Raw genomic sequence first — 18,908 nt, forward strand, 5'->3', positions numbered from 1 at the left:
GGAGTACTCCAAACTAGTGAAAACAGCTTTGTAACCTTACACATGAAGCATTGTTCAGAAAGCCCATTCTGCTGAGGAAGCAGAAGGCAAAACAAAACTCAGGTTACCTGTAATGAGCTCCTCCTCTGCACTCACATAGAAGTGTTCCTACAGTTTTCCTACTGACAACTTGAAGAGCTTAAACTTTCATCATCCACCTGTGCTCTGAATTTAAGTAAATTTTTTTTATTGCCTGTACTTCTGCTAATGGCATGAAGCTTCAGGATCTAAATAAAGCAGTAAATTGTTATTAGAAGTGGAGAAAAGTCAAATGTTCCAGCTTACATAAAACAGTCTCTGCTGACCTCATATAAGGTTCACTGGTACCAACCATTAGAGGGCTGTCATGCTGCTACTGAGGCAAACTGACTACTGCACTTGACCTTGTCTGTTGAACTTCATCCCCATTCTTCTTAAGTCTTTCTTTTCTTACATGTTAAAAGAAAAACCTGAAATAGAAAAAACCCTTTCTATTAATTTCTGTACCTTTTTCTCAATAGCCCAGTACTCATGAGTAAATCCTGAGATGACAACAAAATTTTCCTCAGTATAACATAGTAGGGTCAGGGGGTTAAACATGTGACCTAGTCAGAACCTTATGCAATAAAAGAAGAAATTAAATGTGTTAGAAACCCTGGCAATTTCTAATGAATGTTGCTCTTTCAGCAAAGTCTTTGAACATTTTGCAATGTTACTTGATAACTGCAGTTGGTAGAAATTAAGCAGCTGAAATGTGTAGCTCTACTCACAGGATAGGAAGCTCCAGTAAGCTAAAAGACTCAACATTTAATTACTAAAATATGCTGTGTGATCCAGAAAAGGCTTAAAAGCCGAAGCTATTGCACTGTGTAGCTCACTCAGCAAAGCACACAGCTGGTCTGTAAAAAATGAGGAAAACACATGGCTTCTGGAATAGTTTAGAAAATCATTTATAAATCAGAACAGATTATTTAATCAGGAAAAGGGAATAATTAAGTTGAGAAGAAAGAGGATAAATCAGAGGAATACACAGATTAATCAACAAGTTATAGTCTCATCACCAAGAGTTGTGGGGGGAAAACGTGCCTGGTGATTGAACAGTAAAAAGCACAGTGATTAATCAAAGCATTTGCATAGTACAGGATTCCTTAAATAAAGTGCAGTGCAGGGAAACAGGTACAGGGGACAGCAAGAAGATGACAACTTTTCCTTTTTATTTCTTCAGGCACTAACAAGAGATACGATGCCTGAAAGATCTTAATGCTGTTATGAAAAGGGATGCCTTCCAAACTCAAGGGCATTAAAATGCATTACTGTGATGAGTATCTTTAATTTCATTACTTAGTGAGTGAGGAGTCTATGGAGGACAGGAGGATTTTCTTCACTTGTTTAACATTTACATATTTTGCACTGTATAGAAGCTGCCATGCAAAGATCTTGGAGCACTTGCCAAATGTTGGTGATTTAAAACATAAAAAAACTCTTGTAGAAGTTAGTTTGTCTTCTATCTACAAAAACAGACTCAGAAAACCAAGGCCATTATAACCTCAGAAAGGACAAAAAGTTCACTGTTCACCATAGATTACTTATACTGAGAGACAAGCATCCACTACAAAAGTCAGATTAAGCTTATAGAAAACATGATTTAGCTTGGGTTTGTTTGTTTAAGAGATATTATAGTACCATGGAAGAAAACTGAAGGTCTCTACAGCCCAGAATTCAAGCCATGTCTCTGTAATACACCAGAAACTCTGATGTTTATACAAATTTCTAGGGACTGAATGCCTTGTAACCACATTTCTTCAGATATAACCCCCTCTTGCTTCCTTTTATGGGTCAAGAGCTTGTTCTGAAATTCATTTTAAAATAGATTACATGAAAAAAAACAGGAAAATTTTTCTAAATTGAACTTTGACTTAAGATGAGCTTTGATCAAAGCAAACAGGAGATGAAGTGAACAAATAAGATGACTGTAAACTATTATAAAGTTTGTTTGTGGCAATCAAGATTATTTTACCATCACCATAGCTAGCATGTATCGAGAAACAGAGCTACCAACTGCTTGGTGAATTAATTGAAATATCCTTTTTAGTGTCTTAAGACTTTTAGTCAGAGTATTTGAGAACTCTAAAGAGGAAATGCCATTGGCAAGTCTAAATGAACGCACTAAAGACAAGTGCTTTTTCTGAAAACACAGATGGGGAGGGGGAGGTTTACTAAGAAGGACCACTGCCAGGAGGAGTCTGCAACAATATTGTCTTCCTCCTTCGAAGATCAAATGAGGAATCTTCTAGATGCTACACCCGCCACCTGCTTTACAAGTTACAGAGTAGCTATCCAAAGAGAAGAAAATGCAGAAATTTGTTTTCAACATCAGCATTTCCCAGATAATTATTTTCTTCTTATGTTCTAAACATGCAATTTTCATATCAAGCTATATGCACAAAGTAGAACTGAGAGCGCTGACTGTTTATTTTAAGTGAATTTTTCTTTTACAGTTTAGTGTAACTGGAGGTAGATGCAGTATTGAGTGATTTTTTTTCCAGTGGTTTGAAATAAATCATCTAGGAACATTACAGGATAGAGTACTGGGGACTGGAATCAGTTGCTTGAAGTTGTCTACATAAACATGCAAATGAAACAACAAATAAATCACAGCAGTTTCTATGATGATTGTCAGTACAGTATAGCACAGGTCTTCTTGGATGAAAGGCTGTTTCTGTGATGTCAAAATAGTAATGCTGATACTGCAAAAAATTCCATGTGTATGCTACTGGAAAAGATACAAGATTCAGATACAAAGTATTACAACTATGCCATTCCTATTATTTCCCATATAACTCAAATGATCAAAAGCAAGTTGAAGGGAATTACATGGCAAAGAGTCTGTGATCTGCTATGCATGAATATATTTCTGACCTTGCAGAGGCAGGAGTTTCATTTCATGTAACTGTATGAAAATGGATACTGCCGTTGTCAGGACTTTTGCCTTAACCACATCTGTCAGCCTCACTTTCAGAGCTGTTAAATTTGTTCTCCTCAGCACATTCCTTTGTGGGAATAATGGAAGCTCCCAGCAACTTCAGTTCAAAATATTTTTTACAATTTCATGATTACTTGATCAAATGAATGATGGAGTGCTCGCTAACCTGTAACTGAGGACAAATACTGATAAACAGACAGGACCTAAGTATGGTTTATTAACAAAATTTTGTAGTAATGCCCTTTCTTTAGGATTCTAGATTTGCAAAGGAGTAAAACCAGTCTGGTGTAATATAAATGGCAAAAAATATTTTTAGCAACAAAATAGAACATTTTTTTTAAATAAAATCTTCAATGCTCTTTGTTTTAAATTTCCCACAAAGTTTGTTGAATAGATGGATAACCCAAAATACAGATACTTCTGTCAACTGAAATACTGAGATATATAGATATATATATATATATATATGCACATATGACCATACACTGCAATATATCACCATAAGACGGTCAAGAAGAACTTAGAAAGAAAAATCAGGTACATGCTTTCTGATTCCTTGGTGCAATTTCTTGCCAGCAGCATAAAATTTTCGTATCAATTAACAGATTTAAGCACGTACTTAATTCAAAGACCATAGGTAATTTTACTGGAACGAATGGGACTCTTTAGAAACTTGCAAGATAAGACTGTCCCAATGTCCTCAAATCAGCAGGCCTATAACATTCTGCCTCTGGCAGAAATGAATTCCTTTCAGGAAATGAAAGATACCAGGTAATAACTGACATCACTCTCACCCTTCCCTACTAAGAACAGAAAGCTTCCCAAATGAAGTTTACAAGGAAGTTGAAGGCAAGCCTCTCATCATTCAGATGTGCTAGTCCTTTTAAAGTCAACAGGCAGGATTAACATTTGACCTCTAATATACAGAACACATACAATAAAACTTACACTGGTTTTAAAATGTACTTCCTGGCCCAGGAACTATGAATCTGCTCTATAATGCATGAAATGTATTAATTTTCATTTGTTTTCCTCTTAGTGAAAACCCAAACATAGCATTCGATATAACTTTAAAGATTTTACATATCAAACTGATTTATGTAATATTCAAAACTTTACAAAATAGTACTAGTCAATAAAAAGATCAAATTTAAAATATTTACATTTTATACATAATTTCCCCTTACTTACAATTATTAAATAATCTTCCATAGTTTCTTTAATTTTAGGGAAAAGCTTTTAATAACTAAAAACTAATTTTGAATTACTATTAGATGGCTTTTTACTTGAACAGAATTTTAGCAAAATGGCATCTCCAATGTGAAACATTATCCTCATATTTTCAATAGCAGTTATATATATATATATATGTATCTTGTTTTATAGCTGTTTTAAAATGAAATCCTGTTTTCTATAATAAACAGTGGAGATCTAAATAAGCAAATGGCACAGTACAGATGGAAACAATATATTCCCAACTCTTAAATCCCTTTATGTCATTTGGCTTCTAGAATATCCAGTTTCTTGATAATTTATGTTATTCTTCCAGTACTTTCAAGGAACTGCATCCATACTTATTTAGATTTTTGTGTCATCATCTTTTGAAAAGTTATTTCCTAAAGGTACTTCACAGAGACTATCACCATCCGTGCTGAAATCATCATCGTCGTCGTCCTCATCATCAGAATCAGCCAACACTTTACTTGGTGACTTCTTCAGTCTACTAAAACAAAAGTGCACATATTTGCTATTAAAACAGCACATCTGTGTTCATACACACAGAACACTTATACAAAGCTTAAAACATTGACAGGCAGGATTTACACTTTTGAAGGACATCAAAGTGCTCCAGCAGGGGTAGTTTATCACAGACTACATCTTACATGAAAGAAACATGCACAAGATCAAGCAATGACATTTTCCAACACATCTAACTAAAGTGGCAGAGAGGGGAAACTGTAAAGTTTGCACACTGGAATGTTCACAGATGGCTAAACAGGAGCAAGCGGTCAAACGTGTGAGTAGTGGTGTGATACAGAACCGAAAGGTCTGACAACTCATCCTACCTTAACTCTTTTTTTGCAGTGTTAAGCTGTCCTTGCAATTGTTCATTTATGTCTAGTTGCTCTTCAAGTTCTCTCTGAAGTTTCTTTTTAGCATTTTCCAGTCTGTCTATTTCTTCTTCAGCTTCTTCAACTTGACGTTTCATTGCTTTCAAACGCAAACTCAACTGCAATATTTACATGTCATCTGATTAGAGGACTATTTTAATAAAGGAATTTTATTCTTCCAGCATCTATGAGAGGGAGAATAAAAACAAAACTTTGCCAGTGTAGTGACACTGTAATCCTCTGCTTCAGAAATATTTGAAAGTCAGCATTAGACTTTAAGAAAAATAATGTGGTATGATTTTTTTACAAAGAAAAACCAGCAACAAGCAAAGAGAGCTTTGGTACAGTAAGACAGTATTACGTGATAGGAAGAGCTGGTTATCAATTAGGACAGACTAGAGTTGTACATGTGTCTAAGTTAAGCAACTTTAACAGACAGATACTATAAAATACATTTCAAAAACCCAGAGGATCTTTTAAGATCATTCCCGTAATGGATGTCTGCAATTTGAAACATGCTGTTCATTCTCCAGGCAGAATATTAGCTGTTGGCTCACTTGCTGAAAGAAACCATGTTTTAAGCAAGGAAGCAACAGAGACCACAGTAAATGGTAGAGCACATTGCTATTAGAACATCAGTGTATGCTTAATACTTACAGCCTATATTTAACAGTAAACAGCTTCTTTCTTTAAACAGAATTTTATGGTGGCAAAACAGAATATATTACTTGTTGGTGTGATGAATTACTGTCTGTTATTTGCTTTATTTCTTGAATTAGCATTGCTTCTGGAACTGCTTTCTTCTCATAATTTCCAAAATTAGTAACAATTTAGTACTAGACAAAAGCACATGATGCAATGGCAGCTGCAAATACCACTAAATGGGAGTTCATAAACTACAGAGTAATCAGAATCTACCTACATTCTTCTCGTATCTTTTATACATGATGGTTTATGCGAGTAGGATTAATATCAGATATTTGCATATTAGTCTTTCCCTCTACCTGGTCCTTCTGATCAGTCAATGACAGATGTTCATCATCTACTTGCAACATTAACTCCTTCACTTTTCTCTCAAGTCTGCGGTTACTTAGTTGGAAATTAGCTCTATCCCTAGGAAAAAAACAAAACAAACAAAAGACAGGTTTGTAAAAGAGGAACTGAAATACTCCCAATCCTGATAATACAGTTCCTTAGCAATGTTCTAAGAATTAAATAATACTAAAGGTCGATGCTTGGAACTACTGATTCCATGCAACATATTGAGAAATTTGTTCAAAACCAGCAATGACTGAGGAGAATTTCTTCTGTCACCACAGCAACATTTAGGAACAAAAATATACTCCTCCAAGATTAAACAAAAAATGAACATGAAACTGGATGTCTCACAGTACAGTTAATATTTCTAATCCTGTTACTGATATTAGGTATTTATAAAATAAGGAGCTATGGAACCATGTTAGCACTGTGCCCAGTTTTAAATTTTAAGACAAACTTCTATTGTGCTCGCAGTCAAAAAGAAAATCTGCAATACTTTTATGAAACAGTAACCATTTTAATTTGATAAAAAGTTAATTGCAATAGAGTCCTAATATTAGCAAGAGGCCATAATAACAAACATAAACATGCATGTTTTGATCTTAAAATAATTGGTTTTACCTCTCCTCATTTTCAAGTCGTTCTTCCAGCTCTGTGATCCGTGCCTCCATCTGAGCAACAAGTCCCTCTTTATTGGATCGGTAAGAACTCTCCAGGTGAAGGATTCGGCTCTTCAAGTCCTTGTTCTATAGTTGGAATACACTTGGTTAATACACATTTATTCAGATTGACAAGTATCACCTTAATACCAAATTCGTGTCTCCAGGAAAACATATACCAGTGTGTACAGTGATCAGTATATTATTTAGTAAACATGGAAAGTCATTGAGATTTTACAGTTTACTACAAACAAATTTTCTATTACTGTGCCTTATTGAAAAGAATTTACTGTTCAGCTTCAGTTAAAAGTTTTAGGATTAAATAGACCCTTAAACTTCAGATAGTGCATGCACCTTCTCGCAGTACTTTTTAATATGCCAATTTTTTTGTTCAAATACTCTGTCAGATCTGTCTTACGCTCCACAAAATTCTTTTGTAAACTTCTCTGTCCTTCCCCTGGAAATCACTGGTGTATGGCTAGAACAAGTAGACAAAGAAATTATTTACATCCAATGCCACTTTATTAAAGGTATTACTGGGGTTTCCCCCTCATCCTTTCTTAACTATCCGATGCTACTCCTGCTATAAAAATAGTTTGAAAAAGATTTGTAAAAGCAGACTTTTGCTCAGATTTGCAGTTTCATTTTTCTGAGGCTATGTAATTTAGGTTTTCAATGGGGACCTAGTGAAAGAGTTGACAGAAAAAAAAAAAACACCAACAAATCAAGTTACATGAGGAACAGAAAAATAAAGGTCTATATTACAGAAATTCAAAGCATGATCTCAGGTCTCAAACACAGAAAAAAGGACTATGACAGGAAAATCAGAACTAAAGTATAAGAATGTACACAGTATATACCAATAGGTGCCATTCTTTTTTCTCAAACAATTAAGATGAGATCAATGTCACCTAACTTAAGGCACCAAATTAGGTGTGTTGTACAAACATGTTCTCTAAATTCCCATTACAATCTGGTTTATGTTCTTGAGTTTGTAAATAATACTATGACTTGTTAAGATAGCTTTCCTCTGGATCTCAGCTAAGGGCTATGATAAGTAATCTTGTTTTCAAAGACCACTGAACTGCAGAAGAATTGTTTACTACTACAGAAGAAAACTCTCAGCTAAAATCACAATTACTTGAAATTGTATCTTCAACAGCATTCCTGAAGTACTGTTAAGCCTTGGCAGAACAGTTCCTCCAAAGCAGTCAAAGCATTTACAACCAGACATAATTACCTGTCTTTCCAATGAAATTTTGTCACACTCCAAGTCTTGCTTGATAGCTCTTTCCTGAAGTAGCTCTGTCCTCATTTGTTCAATCTAGTAGAGAAAGATAACAGAAATTTTAATAAGAGTCTTAATTTACATTTATCTATATGATACTGTATGTGTGTATATATATATATATATATATATACATAAACTACATATATCTATGCAATAAGCAATATGTTCTTTCTTAGAACTCAAGACATACACATGATTTCAGATGAGCTTTACAGCTACAATCCTGGACAAAATTTTCTGCTTCAGGAAGTCCATGTTATTCGCAGTACTCATTCTAGGCGTTTCACACCCACACTGGATATTGTTGATGTTCACCGTATACATTCTGTAGCAAGGAACTGAACTCTAAGCTGTTGTATGAGAGACATATCATGTGGCAAGACATGAGTTCTGGAACATCACATCCATCTTCAAATATCTTTTCCAGTTGTCTCCTTCATACTTAAGTCTGAACCTCTGAAACAGCACCTTACCTTTAAGCTGCTGACTAGTCTAAGTAAAGTTTCACTTTATTAAACACAGACTGGTACCAAGAAGTGCCTAGAACTCAGTGAAACATTTCACAGACAATTGCGGTTTTCTCTACGTATAGGAGTGGTAAAAGCTGTTTTTCAACAGACACTGCTTCATGATGGACACAAACACTGCTCTCCTCCTCCAGTCAATTTGTTGGTTGTACTGGAGGGGCACCAACTTCTAGATTTGGAGGGGGGGTGGTGTTTGCTTGTCTTTTTCTACAGTATCTCTTAATATTTCCACTCCATATTCAACAACCACAAGGAAGATTATATTCTCCATGTATAAAGATGTTAAAAGGCTACCTGATCAATACAAACTCAAGACAAGAATGCAGAATTAGTTTGTTTTACCTCACTATCGGACTTGATTGGAAAAAAAACTCAGCTCAAAGAGAAACTCTGAACTGCCTAACAACTGCTACTGAAACTTTGGTGCTAAAGGACAAAGTTTTTAAGTCTACTGAAATACTTTTCTTGCTTCCAATCTTGCTGAGACTCCCTGCAAATCTTTAACAATGCCTTTACAGGCACAGCAAATGTTACCACAGCATTTGTGGTTTACACTGCACAGGGCTTACTATGATAGATATCATCTGGGGAACACAGTGAATATCTATATCAATTACTATACCTGCAAAAAAAAGACGGATAAAGATTTCAGTGGCCACAGCATTCCTCCCAGCTTTACATCAGTTACAAATGAACTTGCATAAACACACCATCCCAGTTAAGCAACTCTCAGTTACAGATTTATCCCAGTAAAGGTCTTTCAAAAATCATTGGGAATTCTTGCATAAAAAAATCCAAAAGCAATGCTAAGAATGTGAAGGTTAAACAAGTACAGCAGATGAAAATTTACCCCTGGCCTTATTTTTTAACCACATCATAATATTAAAAGATACATTTTTAGTTAATCATGTTTAAAGGAAGTAATTTGCACTGTTTCTGGAGCTTGGAAATTGATATATGAATACAAATAATGGCAGCAATGCATGCAGTTGCATATGTTATGTCACAGTATGGTTTCAGGAAAAAAAAGAGTGGAAGGAATTCCTGAAAACTAAGGTCATAACAGCTACTAAAATACCAATGGTAGCACGTGACTGTGTTCTCAACAGCTGGGTAACTTCTTAAAAGCTCTCACTGTCACATGGAAGCCCAATAATAACAATGTTTTATACGTTATATAGTAAAATATTATATAGTAAAGTATTATTTTATAGACGCAAATTAGAATCACGTGTACAATAGCTGTATTTAGTAATGAAATATATGAAAAAAGTTATAATGTGAGGGATTACATAGAATTTATTCTGCTGTAATTGCTTTACCAAGACAGACACAGGAAAAAATAAAGCTAAATTTGTGGTAAAATGAATGACTAATTAAAAATGTAGCTGTTAACTGAAGAATGGGGTTTTGTTTTATGTAAAAACTTGCTTAATGGACCACTCTGAGGTTCCACTGTGCTCTTACTGTGCTCAGAGGCTGTAACAAATTTTTGCAGCCTTCCCAAGACTCAAATTAAGGAATTATTTAGAGGACTAATATAATTAATTAGGATTAATTATATTTCCAAGATGACTGCTACTGTTGTTGGACACCTCTTGATAAAAGCAACCTCACAGAAAAGTAGTAGGAGAGAGCAAAAGTGCTGTATCTGATTAGGATCAGAAAGCTATGTGCAAATATATACAAGAGCTTGTAAAAAGAAAAGGGCAGCAGATACACTTCTTGCTGGAGGAGATATAAACTGTTTTATCATCTTGTGATTTTCAACAGTAAACACATAATTAACATGCACAAAGGAGAAAAGCAGTTGTCTGCCAAAATGTGCTCAAAGTTCCACTTCTTTCACAGCAGTAAGATGTAGCAGTTTCATGCTCCACACTCTCTGTGTGTACCACATGGAACTTCATGTTCCATGTTCTACCTTTCCTACATCTAATATATTATAATTGTGTTAAAAGAATAAACTATTTCTGCAGCTTAAGGCAACACTTACCACAGCTGGATTTGAAGAATGCTAGCAACAAAGAATTGAGAAAAGCAACTGTATCAGATTTTACAAAGCTTTATCATTTTGTGCCAGCTTTATGATTAAAAGCAGCTGTTGTGTTCAATACTAGTGAAAGCAATTTGATTTCTAATAACTTAGAAATCATCAGTATTGTTTACTGCCATCAGTATTGTTTACCATCTTACAGGTTTGCAGCCTATGTTTCTTGTTAATTCCTAAGGGGGGTATGTGTGTGCGTGCCTTAGACAATTTCCAAGTGACCAAAAAACCCATTGATTAATAAAGAAGAAAACTAAAGCTAAACAAATCCCTCTGGTACTTCAAAATTGAAAAGCAACTTTCATATCCAGATTTTTATTTCTTTGCTTTCCACAGCCAGTGACAGCTAGAGAGCAGGTATACAGATCTCCACTGGGAACATTTACCAAAAGGAAGCAAATGATGCAGACAGTGCAATTTTATCCTTCTCTATTTATTCTAAAATTATAATGAAAACTAGTAAGTCCATTTTTCACACTTATTGGAAACTTCTAAAATTATAATGAAAACTAGTATGTTGGGGTCCCTCCCCTGCCGTGTAGCCCTGGCAGAGGGGCCCTGAGGGCACAGACACGGGGCTTCCCTGCCCCTGCTCAGCCTCGTTCCCATGGGTTGGTTTGTGTTCCCTGCGCGGGCAGAAGGACCCTTGGTCCCGTGACTGGAACAGTTCCTGGGCAGAGCTCCGGCCATGCGGCTGGAGAAATAAACATCTCTCTGAAACAGCTAGCAAGAATCTGTCTGTCCATATATATTTCCTTTCCACGGGACTCCTGGTTTGATATATGCGTGTTGCAGGATCCCCACTGCAACACTAGTAAGTCCATTTTTCACACTTATTGGAAACGACTCTGAAGTCAATAGACTCCTGCTCACATTTTCACAGAACACAAGAATTGATGAGGGTATCTTAAGGATTTTTCAATTATGTTTACAAAGTCAATATGGCAAGAGATACTTCATTTCACTTGTTCATAGGAAAAAAACATATCACGTATTAAAAGATGTCCTGTCCCTGCTCACTTTAGACTCCAAAAGCAGCTGAATGCTCTAGCTTTCCGTGTGTGGGTGTGGGTGTGGTTTGAGCATTTTGGTCTTTCTGGAGTTAGTAAAACCTTATAATTTAAAAACTAATAGGATATGACCCACTTTTCCCCAAAATTTTTTTCTGCTCCCACTCTGCTGTGGTACTTCTTGAGAACAAGGCAAGAGGAGAAGAGAACACTGTGTCATGCAGCCATTCAGATTCAAAAGCGTGTTTAAATTAAAAAAGAATAACATTTCATGGCAAGTGAAATGTGAACTATTAGTCTTGCCAATGTTTATTCAAACATTCAGCTTTATGTAAAATAGAACCAGTTGTTTAAATTTGTTTTTACTGGAAATTTCAGTATTATAATTCATTATCAGTATGTTAAAATAACATATTTATAGTAATAGTTTTAAAAATGTAGAAGAATACAGATATTACCAAAACAAATCCATTATTTCACTTGTCATTATAAATGCTTAGCAGACCCTGAAATACTCTTTAGTAATTTGACTACTTAGTCATTCTGGCATAAAATCAAAACAAAGCAACCTTTATAACTCATGTGTGAAATGAGAAATTCCAGACCTCAAAATAAACACGTCTTTTACCCATTATATAACATTTTAGTCACCAAATGGTATTTCAGGTTTCCATTCAGTTAGCAAATTAACTTACTATAGTACCCGCTAGTGCAGCTATGACTATAGTACTTTTATCCCGGGTTTACAATACAGGCACAGACTCCAGTATTAAAGGCTTCCTGATTTAACAATAGCATGACCCCACATTATTATGAGTCCCTTACATTCTATTTCACCCACTGACTCGGAGTCTGTACAATATCAGTGAACAACAGCAGAAAGTCTTTATTACAATCAAATAGAATCTCCGTAACCTGAGTTCAAACAAAGTAGTAATGGTGCCTTGGTGCTTCAAGGATGCGTGAGAGAAAGCTGAGCTCTACCTCACTCTAAACTCTCCAGCTGTCTCAGTGGAATACACAATTTCATTGAAAAGACACAGAAACTAAGATTTTACTTTCTGTTCTCCCTCTGAAGCTACAGCTATTCAAAAGAATGTCAGCAGGTGGGTTTTTTTTTTCTGAAGAAAGAGAAATGAGAACAGAACAGATTATTGTGGGTACCTCAATGCTAATTGTCCCCTGAACTTCTAGGAAATTACTATGAGCTGTAGTACTTCATGCGGCGTACAGTAGCAGATGTGCTGTAATGAATTATGCATCAGTTTCACATCTTTCAGAAAGCAAAAAGAAGGCAAAGAACATTATCTAAGCCATGATATTCCAAGACAGCCACATCACTGTATTTCTTTCCATGAACTAATACAACACTTGCATGACCTGACTACTCAGCCATGGACGTCTGGCTGCTTTTGCAGTAATCAGGCCCTATACTGTACTTTACTGATTTATTATAAATCTTTGTTACAGGACCTGTAATTTCTTACGTCAGTTCTTTCAGAAAACTTGAATAATATTATAAAGGCCTCTGTCTTCAAACCAATGAACTCCTAATTCTCTTAAGACTTGGTCATTTCCAACTCAATGGTCTCATTTCCAATACATTCACTCCACTTCCCCCCACCTGCACCTTCACTAGCCTTATTGAAGACAGAGGTAAAGTATTCCTTTATTTGAGAGGGCATACCTGGATTACTTTTTATCTTGACTGAGGCCTCATTATACAGTCTCCACAACTTCTTTCCTCTACTTATATAGTCAAAAACCTTTTTGTTACTTGTTTGAGTTACTGTGATAGGTCTCACTTAGCTCGGCAAGTATCATTTTATCTTTACATTTTCTGCCGCATGAGACACAACCTCATTAATAAATCCTTCTTCCCCTCTTTCTGGGCTATCAACTTATATTACACTTTTGGAACAAAAGACTGATGTTTTTATGTGGAAAATGCTTTCCAATTGTCTTGTCTTTGATGTATCTTAATCAGTTTTTACACTTGTAATGAAAATAAAGCTTCCTCTTTGTTGAAACTGGCTAGCACCCTTGGTTCAGCTGACTTCCTTAATTAAAGCCACGATTTCCTAAAGCTCCTCCTCCTCATTCTTTGAAATTAAGAGTCTATTATGCTGTCTATTATGAGTCTATTACTTTTCAGTAAGATTAAAATTGTGATTTTTCAATATAAGAGACTCTTCACAACAGGCTTACTGGTCTTCAGTCTATATCCTGTGTCTGTTTTCCAGTTAGAACAACAGGAAAAAATTGGTCTGTGGTGATGTGGAGGGAGCATATTTAAGCATGTTGGTGAACCTTGGGTTTTTTGGATTTACATGCTCTGCCTAAGTATAGCATATAAATCCTATTGCTAATAACTATTTAGTTGATCAATATGGATTGTGATCCTAATAAAACTTTTTCATGGAATCATTAAGCAAAAGCTGGAAAACTTGTTCAAGTACCTGCTCTCTGCACCTGCTGATCCTCTCAGACAACAAATCCGAGTTATTCTTTTCTTCATCAAGCTCAAGTTCCAGGTGAGATAACTTGTCCTAAGTGGAACAAAGAAAAGCAACCTCAACATACTACTTTCAATCCTCTTCAGATTGCTACCAGGGCATTCTTCCTTAAACTTCAAGGACTCAAGGTGTCTGAAAGACTAAGCTTGAAAATTGTAATGCCTCTTAAAACACCCAGCAAAAGAGAAGGCAGGTAGATAAGCCTTTAGAGTGAATTTATTTGATGGAAGTAAAATAAACATTTTGTTTCCTTTTTTTAATCACTGCCAACTATTTCAAGAAAATAACAGACATTCTATAATGTTTCTAGAGACTGTTTTTGAATGTCTGCATTACATTATACGTTTGGAAGACAAATTTCTTTTCATCTGAGTACGACATAGAGATGTTTATTTATGAAAGTCAAATGACAGCCTAGTTGAACTGAACAGTTATGAAGCCCTGCAACAAGTTAGTTAGAGTCACAATGTTATTCAGACTCCTGAAATGAACTGGTATCAAAGGCTAAACAGAACTTACATTTCTAAATACTTTTGAAGTTCTGAATGATGGGCCTAGAAATGAAAATAATGCAAATTTGCATGATAAGCTCTAGATAAAATTCATTAAAAAGAAGTTAACTAAAATGATGAGAGAAAACTGTAATTTAGAACACATCATGTTACAAATAGATATGCTAACAAATCACCTTTAGAATATATCAGAATAATTCCTGTAGTAGTACTACATGGATTTTCAACAACATGAAGCTTTTTTGATTCCTTCCAAGCAGAATCCATGTGAAATACCAAAATTATTTTCATCTCTTCAAAGAAGAAACAAACCCTTAAGAATGTCTTTTACCTCCATTAGTTTGATTTGTCTTGCCCGATCATCTTTTAAGTGGTTTTTGGCTTCCAGTTCATACTCCAAGCTTTTCACAGTCTGTTCCAGTAACTGAGTTTTTGTTATTGCCTCATCCTGAGCTCTCTGGTGGTCCCTCAGGTTTTCTTCCATCAGACGCATCTGAAGCAATAAGATCATGGTAATACACTTCATGCTGTACTTCCTATAAACAAGGGATAGCAGTAAAGGGGACTCACTGCAAACACAACAGATCTGGAAGCATGACAAGAATTCCATTGAATTACTTACTGGCTTTTCACAGTAATTTTTGTTTTATCCACAAGATGGCACCAAGAAAATAAACTTTGATTGTGACCTATAATGAGATGCTTCATATATACTACATGTTTTACACTGACAATTATCCACGGTGTGGTTCTTAAAATTTACTTCTTTTTACCAAGTTACAGTAAGCCAAAATTTTGATAATTTTCAAGATGGTTAAATGTCTCAAAATGTTTGGAACTTTTACAATATTACTCCTTTCCTTGTCAGACTCCCAATACTTTAGCTTTTAAATAACTATATAGTTTATATGTCTGATGCACTTTGATGACAGCATTTTACCCATTACATAATTGCATATATGTGTGTGTGTGTGTGTGTGTATAATTAGTAGGTACAGTGGGGCTGTCTGCTGAGGACAAACTCAGGACTATTCAACAACTGCATGTCCTCAATAATATTATCCAAAACCTTCATGGTACTTTAAAGATATATATAAGTGAGATGGGTTTTAGGTGAAATCATGACCATTCCTTGCACTTGTAACTTAACTTGTAACACATATATAATACAGGATAAGAGGGTTTTTTCTTTAATAGTTTTCCCACATTCTTCCTCTGTTTCAAGTGCTCATTTTAGTAATGAAGCTAAAATAATGTATTAGTAAATGTTCAGAGAGTTTGCTATCTACTGCTAAGTCCTGACAGCTGCATGACTTGGTGAACAGCTAGTTAAGTGCAGGGATCTGTACATTAATAGCCTTTCATATCCATTTAATGTTTCAGAATGACATTGAATTGTCAGCTTTCAAGATGGGTGTCTCCTGTGTATCTGCAGAGAACCTGGAAGAGATGCAGCAGTGAAGAGCTCCCATATTGCCTCACAAGACTGTTTACAAAGGCTCTCCACTCCTGAATGGAATAAATACAGAAAAAAGACATAACAATATACAGAAAGTACTCTTTCTTCTATTGCTGTTTTACATTGAATTTAAAACACACTTTCTAAGGAAAGAGGGTGATATGAGAGAAGTTCTAAACTGGAAAAATCCTACTATTAAAATATTCCATATAGAGAAAATATCTGTGACCAATGTATTCTCATAGTTTTTCCAACTGCAGAGCAAGTATATGCAGATTTTTAAAAAACTGGATTGTCTTTATGGCAAAATTTACATACTGCGAGGCAGACACTTCAAGACTGGTTGATTCTTGCTTGCACAGACATGTTTGTCATTTAAATCTGCAACTTGGCTCATACAAAAGGAGAGGAGAATGTATGTCTATATGTTTGTTTGCTTGTTTTTCCTAAATAACTGGTGGAGGATTTTTCCTGATCAAAAATATTTCTAAATTTTCAATTCCTTCAGTAGCAGGCATTAAAGAGCAGCAGATCATCAATGGAATCCTTGTCATATCACTTAAGGTGCATTCATTTGTCAAACACTGCATTTATCTGTCCTAAATAGGAAACCCTATTTCCCCAGCAGAAATAACAGGCTGATCACTACCATGAATAACAAAATTCAAAAGCATGCTGAGATCAGCCTCTCATGATGCACATGAGAGTACACAAAAGCATAATAGCAAACATTCACTATCTTGAAAACTATCTGCACTGAATTCTAGGTCAAAGGTGAGAATTTGTCACTGAACTTATGAGTCATTACCTCATCTTGCATTCTTATGTTCATCAGGCGTGATTTTTCTACTTCAATGCTTTTCTCCTTTAATTGCCTCTGCAGATCTGAAAATTCCCTGCGATTTTTCTCCTTGTATTCATCAAACTGGCTCTGAAGCTCCAGAGTTGATGTTCTTGAGATCTCTACCATTTCAGACATCTGGGAAAAAAGTACATATACAAAAGGTTCTATTGTGCTTATGAAACAAAGGTTTTTTTCTCCAGGTTCAGTATTCAGCTCAGTATTTTCAGACAGAAAATTTATCCAATGTTCCCAAATAAATTCATTTCTATGCAGAAGTAGGAAAACACAAAACAGTAAGGGTAATTTCTAATAGTATGTGTGGCAAGACTTTTCTCTTTTGGTCTGTCAGCAGTTCTTCCAGCTGAGTGACACAATGAACAGCACAGTCACACTTCAGTATGTCAGTATTATCTGTACAGTTTAAACACAGATGGCACAATAAATCTGATGCAGAAGCATTTTGAGAATCAGCTGTAAAACTCTGAAATATCACTGTACTGTACATGAGAGCTGAACTCAGATCTGGGATCTGGTTTATACAGAACTGGTTTACAATGCCATTTTGAGATAGTGGTGTTCCAACCACTGTTCCAGCCCTGAAAGCTTTTAATAAGAGCCTCTAGGTTAAAGAAATTAATACTAAACTTTGCATTTTACTTTCTTTTACACATTTAAAAATATATAATTCTTTACAATGTGCCAGTTCATTTAATTCTGTCTGGTAGATATTCAGATCCCTGCAGCCTCTTGGGGGTGAATTCATACCTCCTCCTGTAACTTCTCAACAGTCTTGCTCAGTTGCAATCGTTCATTCTCCATTTCATTCTTTATCTGCTTTAACTGCTCCTTCTGCTGAGTTTCATCTTTTAACTGCTGACTTAACTGCTGCCGTTCCTGTGAAATGCAACGCGTGTTCTCCTGCAGTAGATTAAAAAACACATATAATGAAATGTAGACCATCTTTTCTAATGCCTTAAAGGAACGTTACTTAACACAATAATATCAGAAGCTGCTGTAAAATTAAGAAAAATTTCAGGTCTTACAATTCTCTAGCTAGTATAGGACAAACACTGGTACGTCATGCTAGAAACAACTGAATGTCCATTTATACCTCTTTTCTTAACTCAGGTATTAAAACCATGATGCAATGGGAGTGTTGTTACCAACTACCCACATACTGCAGTTTCCTCAGCGTCTACTCTTTCAGTACACTATAGTGAATTTCAGTATTTGAAATTTGGATGCCCAAATTTGACAGCTTCAATGGTCAACTTACATATAATCTCTAATTTGAGTGCCCTTCAGGTACAAAAATCCTTGAGCACTTCTCAGTGGAATTGGCTGGCCTGTCACAGTGTAACTGGAAGTCAGGCAAACAGCCTGTCAGTTGCCAATTTAAAGGCAATTGTTAGTGGCAATTAATTACTTTGTAAAGCTAAAGTGTTATTATATAAAAAGAGAATGAAATGGGGGAAATGAAAAGGAGTCATTTGTTTTCACACTAACCTAGAAGATTACTCTGATATTTCTCTATTTTTTCAAATAACAGTAGTTAATGTTCTCTATACAAAATTAGTCATTTATCTCAACTGATAACTGAAAATTAAGAATGTATTTCAACTTACAATGCTCTGCAATGCTAATTCTAGGTGCCTACCATTATCTACCACAATGAAAAGATAAACTTCCTATTTTTCCACCCAATGAAAGGATTCCATGCTCTAATTGTTTAATTTTAAAAGCACGGATTACTTGATGCTGCCATCCATAATGCTGGTGTAGTTGTTTTGTAAGATATTACAGTACCATGTATGCTATAGTTAACGGGCATAATAATTAAGTCATTTCCCTTCTCAATGGTGCAAAAGTGTTGAGATGTATTTCATTCCC

At 35.4% G+C, this 18,908-nt stretch overlaps 1 protein-coding gene across 5 annotated transcripts in view; it reads right to left on the reverse strand.

Annotated features, from left to right (window-relative positions):
• Window positions 1-2,466: 2,466 nt before the first annotated feature.
• The window catches only part of CGNL1 (cingulin like 1), a 55,426-nt gene continuing 38,984 nt past the window's right edge, over window positions 2,467-18,908 (reverse strand). For 3 of the 5 annotated variants that reach the window (XM_017737876.1, XM_017737869.1, XM_017737889.1), the window contains 9 exons: window positions 17,784-17,936; window positions 16,983-17,153; window positions 15,047-15,208; window positions 14,147-14,236; window positions 8,050-8,133; window positions 6,772-6,896; window positions 6,117-6,225; window positions 5,068-5,231; window positions 2,467-4,724 (listed from right to left, as the gene is read on the reverse strand). In XM_017737876.1, the coding sequence (XP_017593365.1) occupies window positions 4,580-4,724; window positions 5,068-5,231; window positions 6,117-6,225; window positions 6,772-6,896; window positions 8,050-8,133; window positions 14,147-14,236; window positions 15,047-15,208; window positions 16,983-17,153; window positions 17,784-17,936 (1,203 nt within the window). In that variant the 3' untranslated portion in view covers window positions 2,467-4,579. Of the gene's footprint in view, window positions 4,725-5,067; window positions 5,298-6,116; window positions 6,226-6,771; window positions 6,897-8,049; window positions 8,134-14,146; window positions 14,237-15,046; window positions 15,209-16,982; window positions 17,154-17,783; window positions 17,937-18,908 lie in introns of all 5 variants that reach the window. The other 2 variants (XR_001863177.1, XM_017737881.1) reach the window with 2 other exon arrangements.

This window comes from Corvus brachyrhynchos, unplaced genomic scaffold (assembly GCF_000691975.1).
Source record: "Corvus brachyrhynchos isolate BGI_N302 unplaced genomic scaffold, ASM69197v1 scaffold200, whole genome shotgun sequence".
Taxonomy (NCBI): Eukaryota; Metazoa; Chordata; class Aves; order Passeriformes; family Corvidae; genus Corvus; species Corvus brachyrhynchos.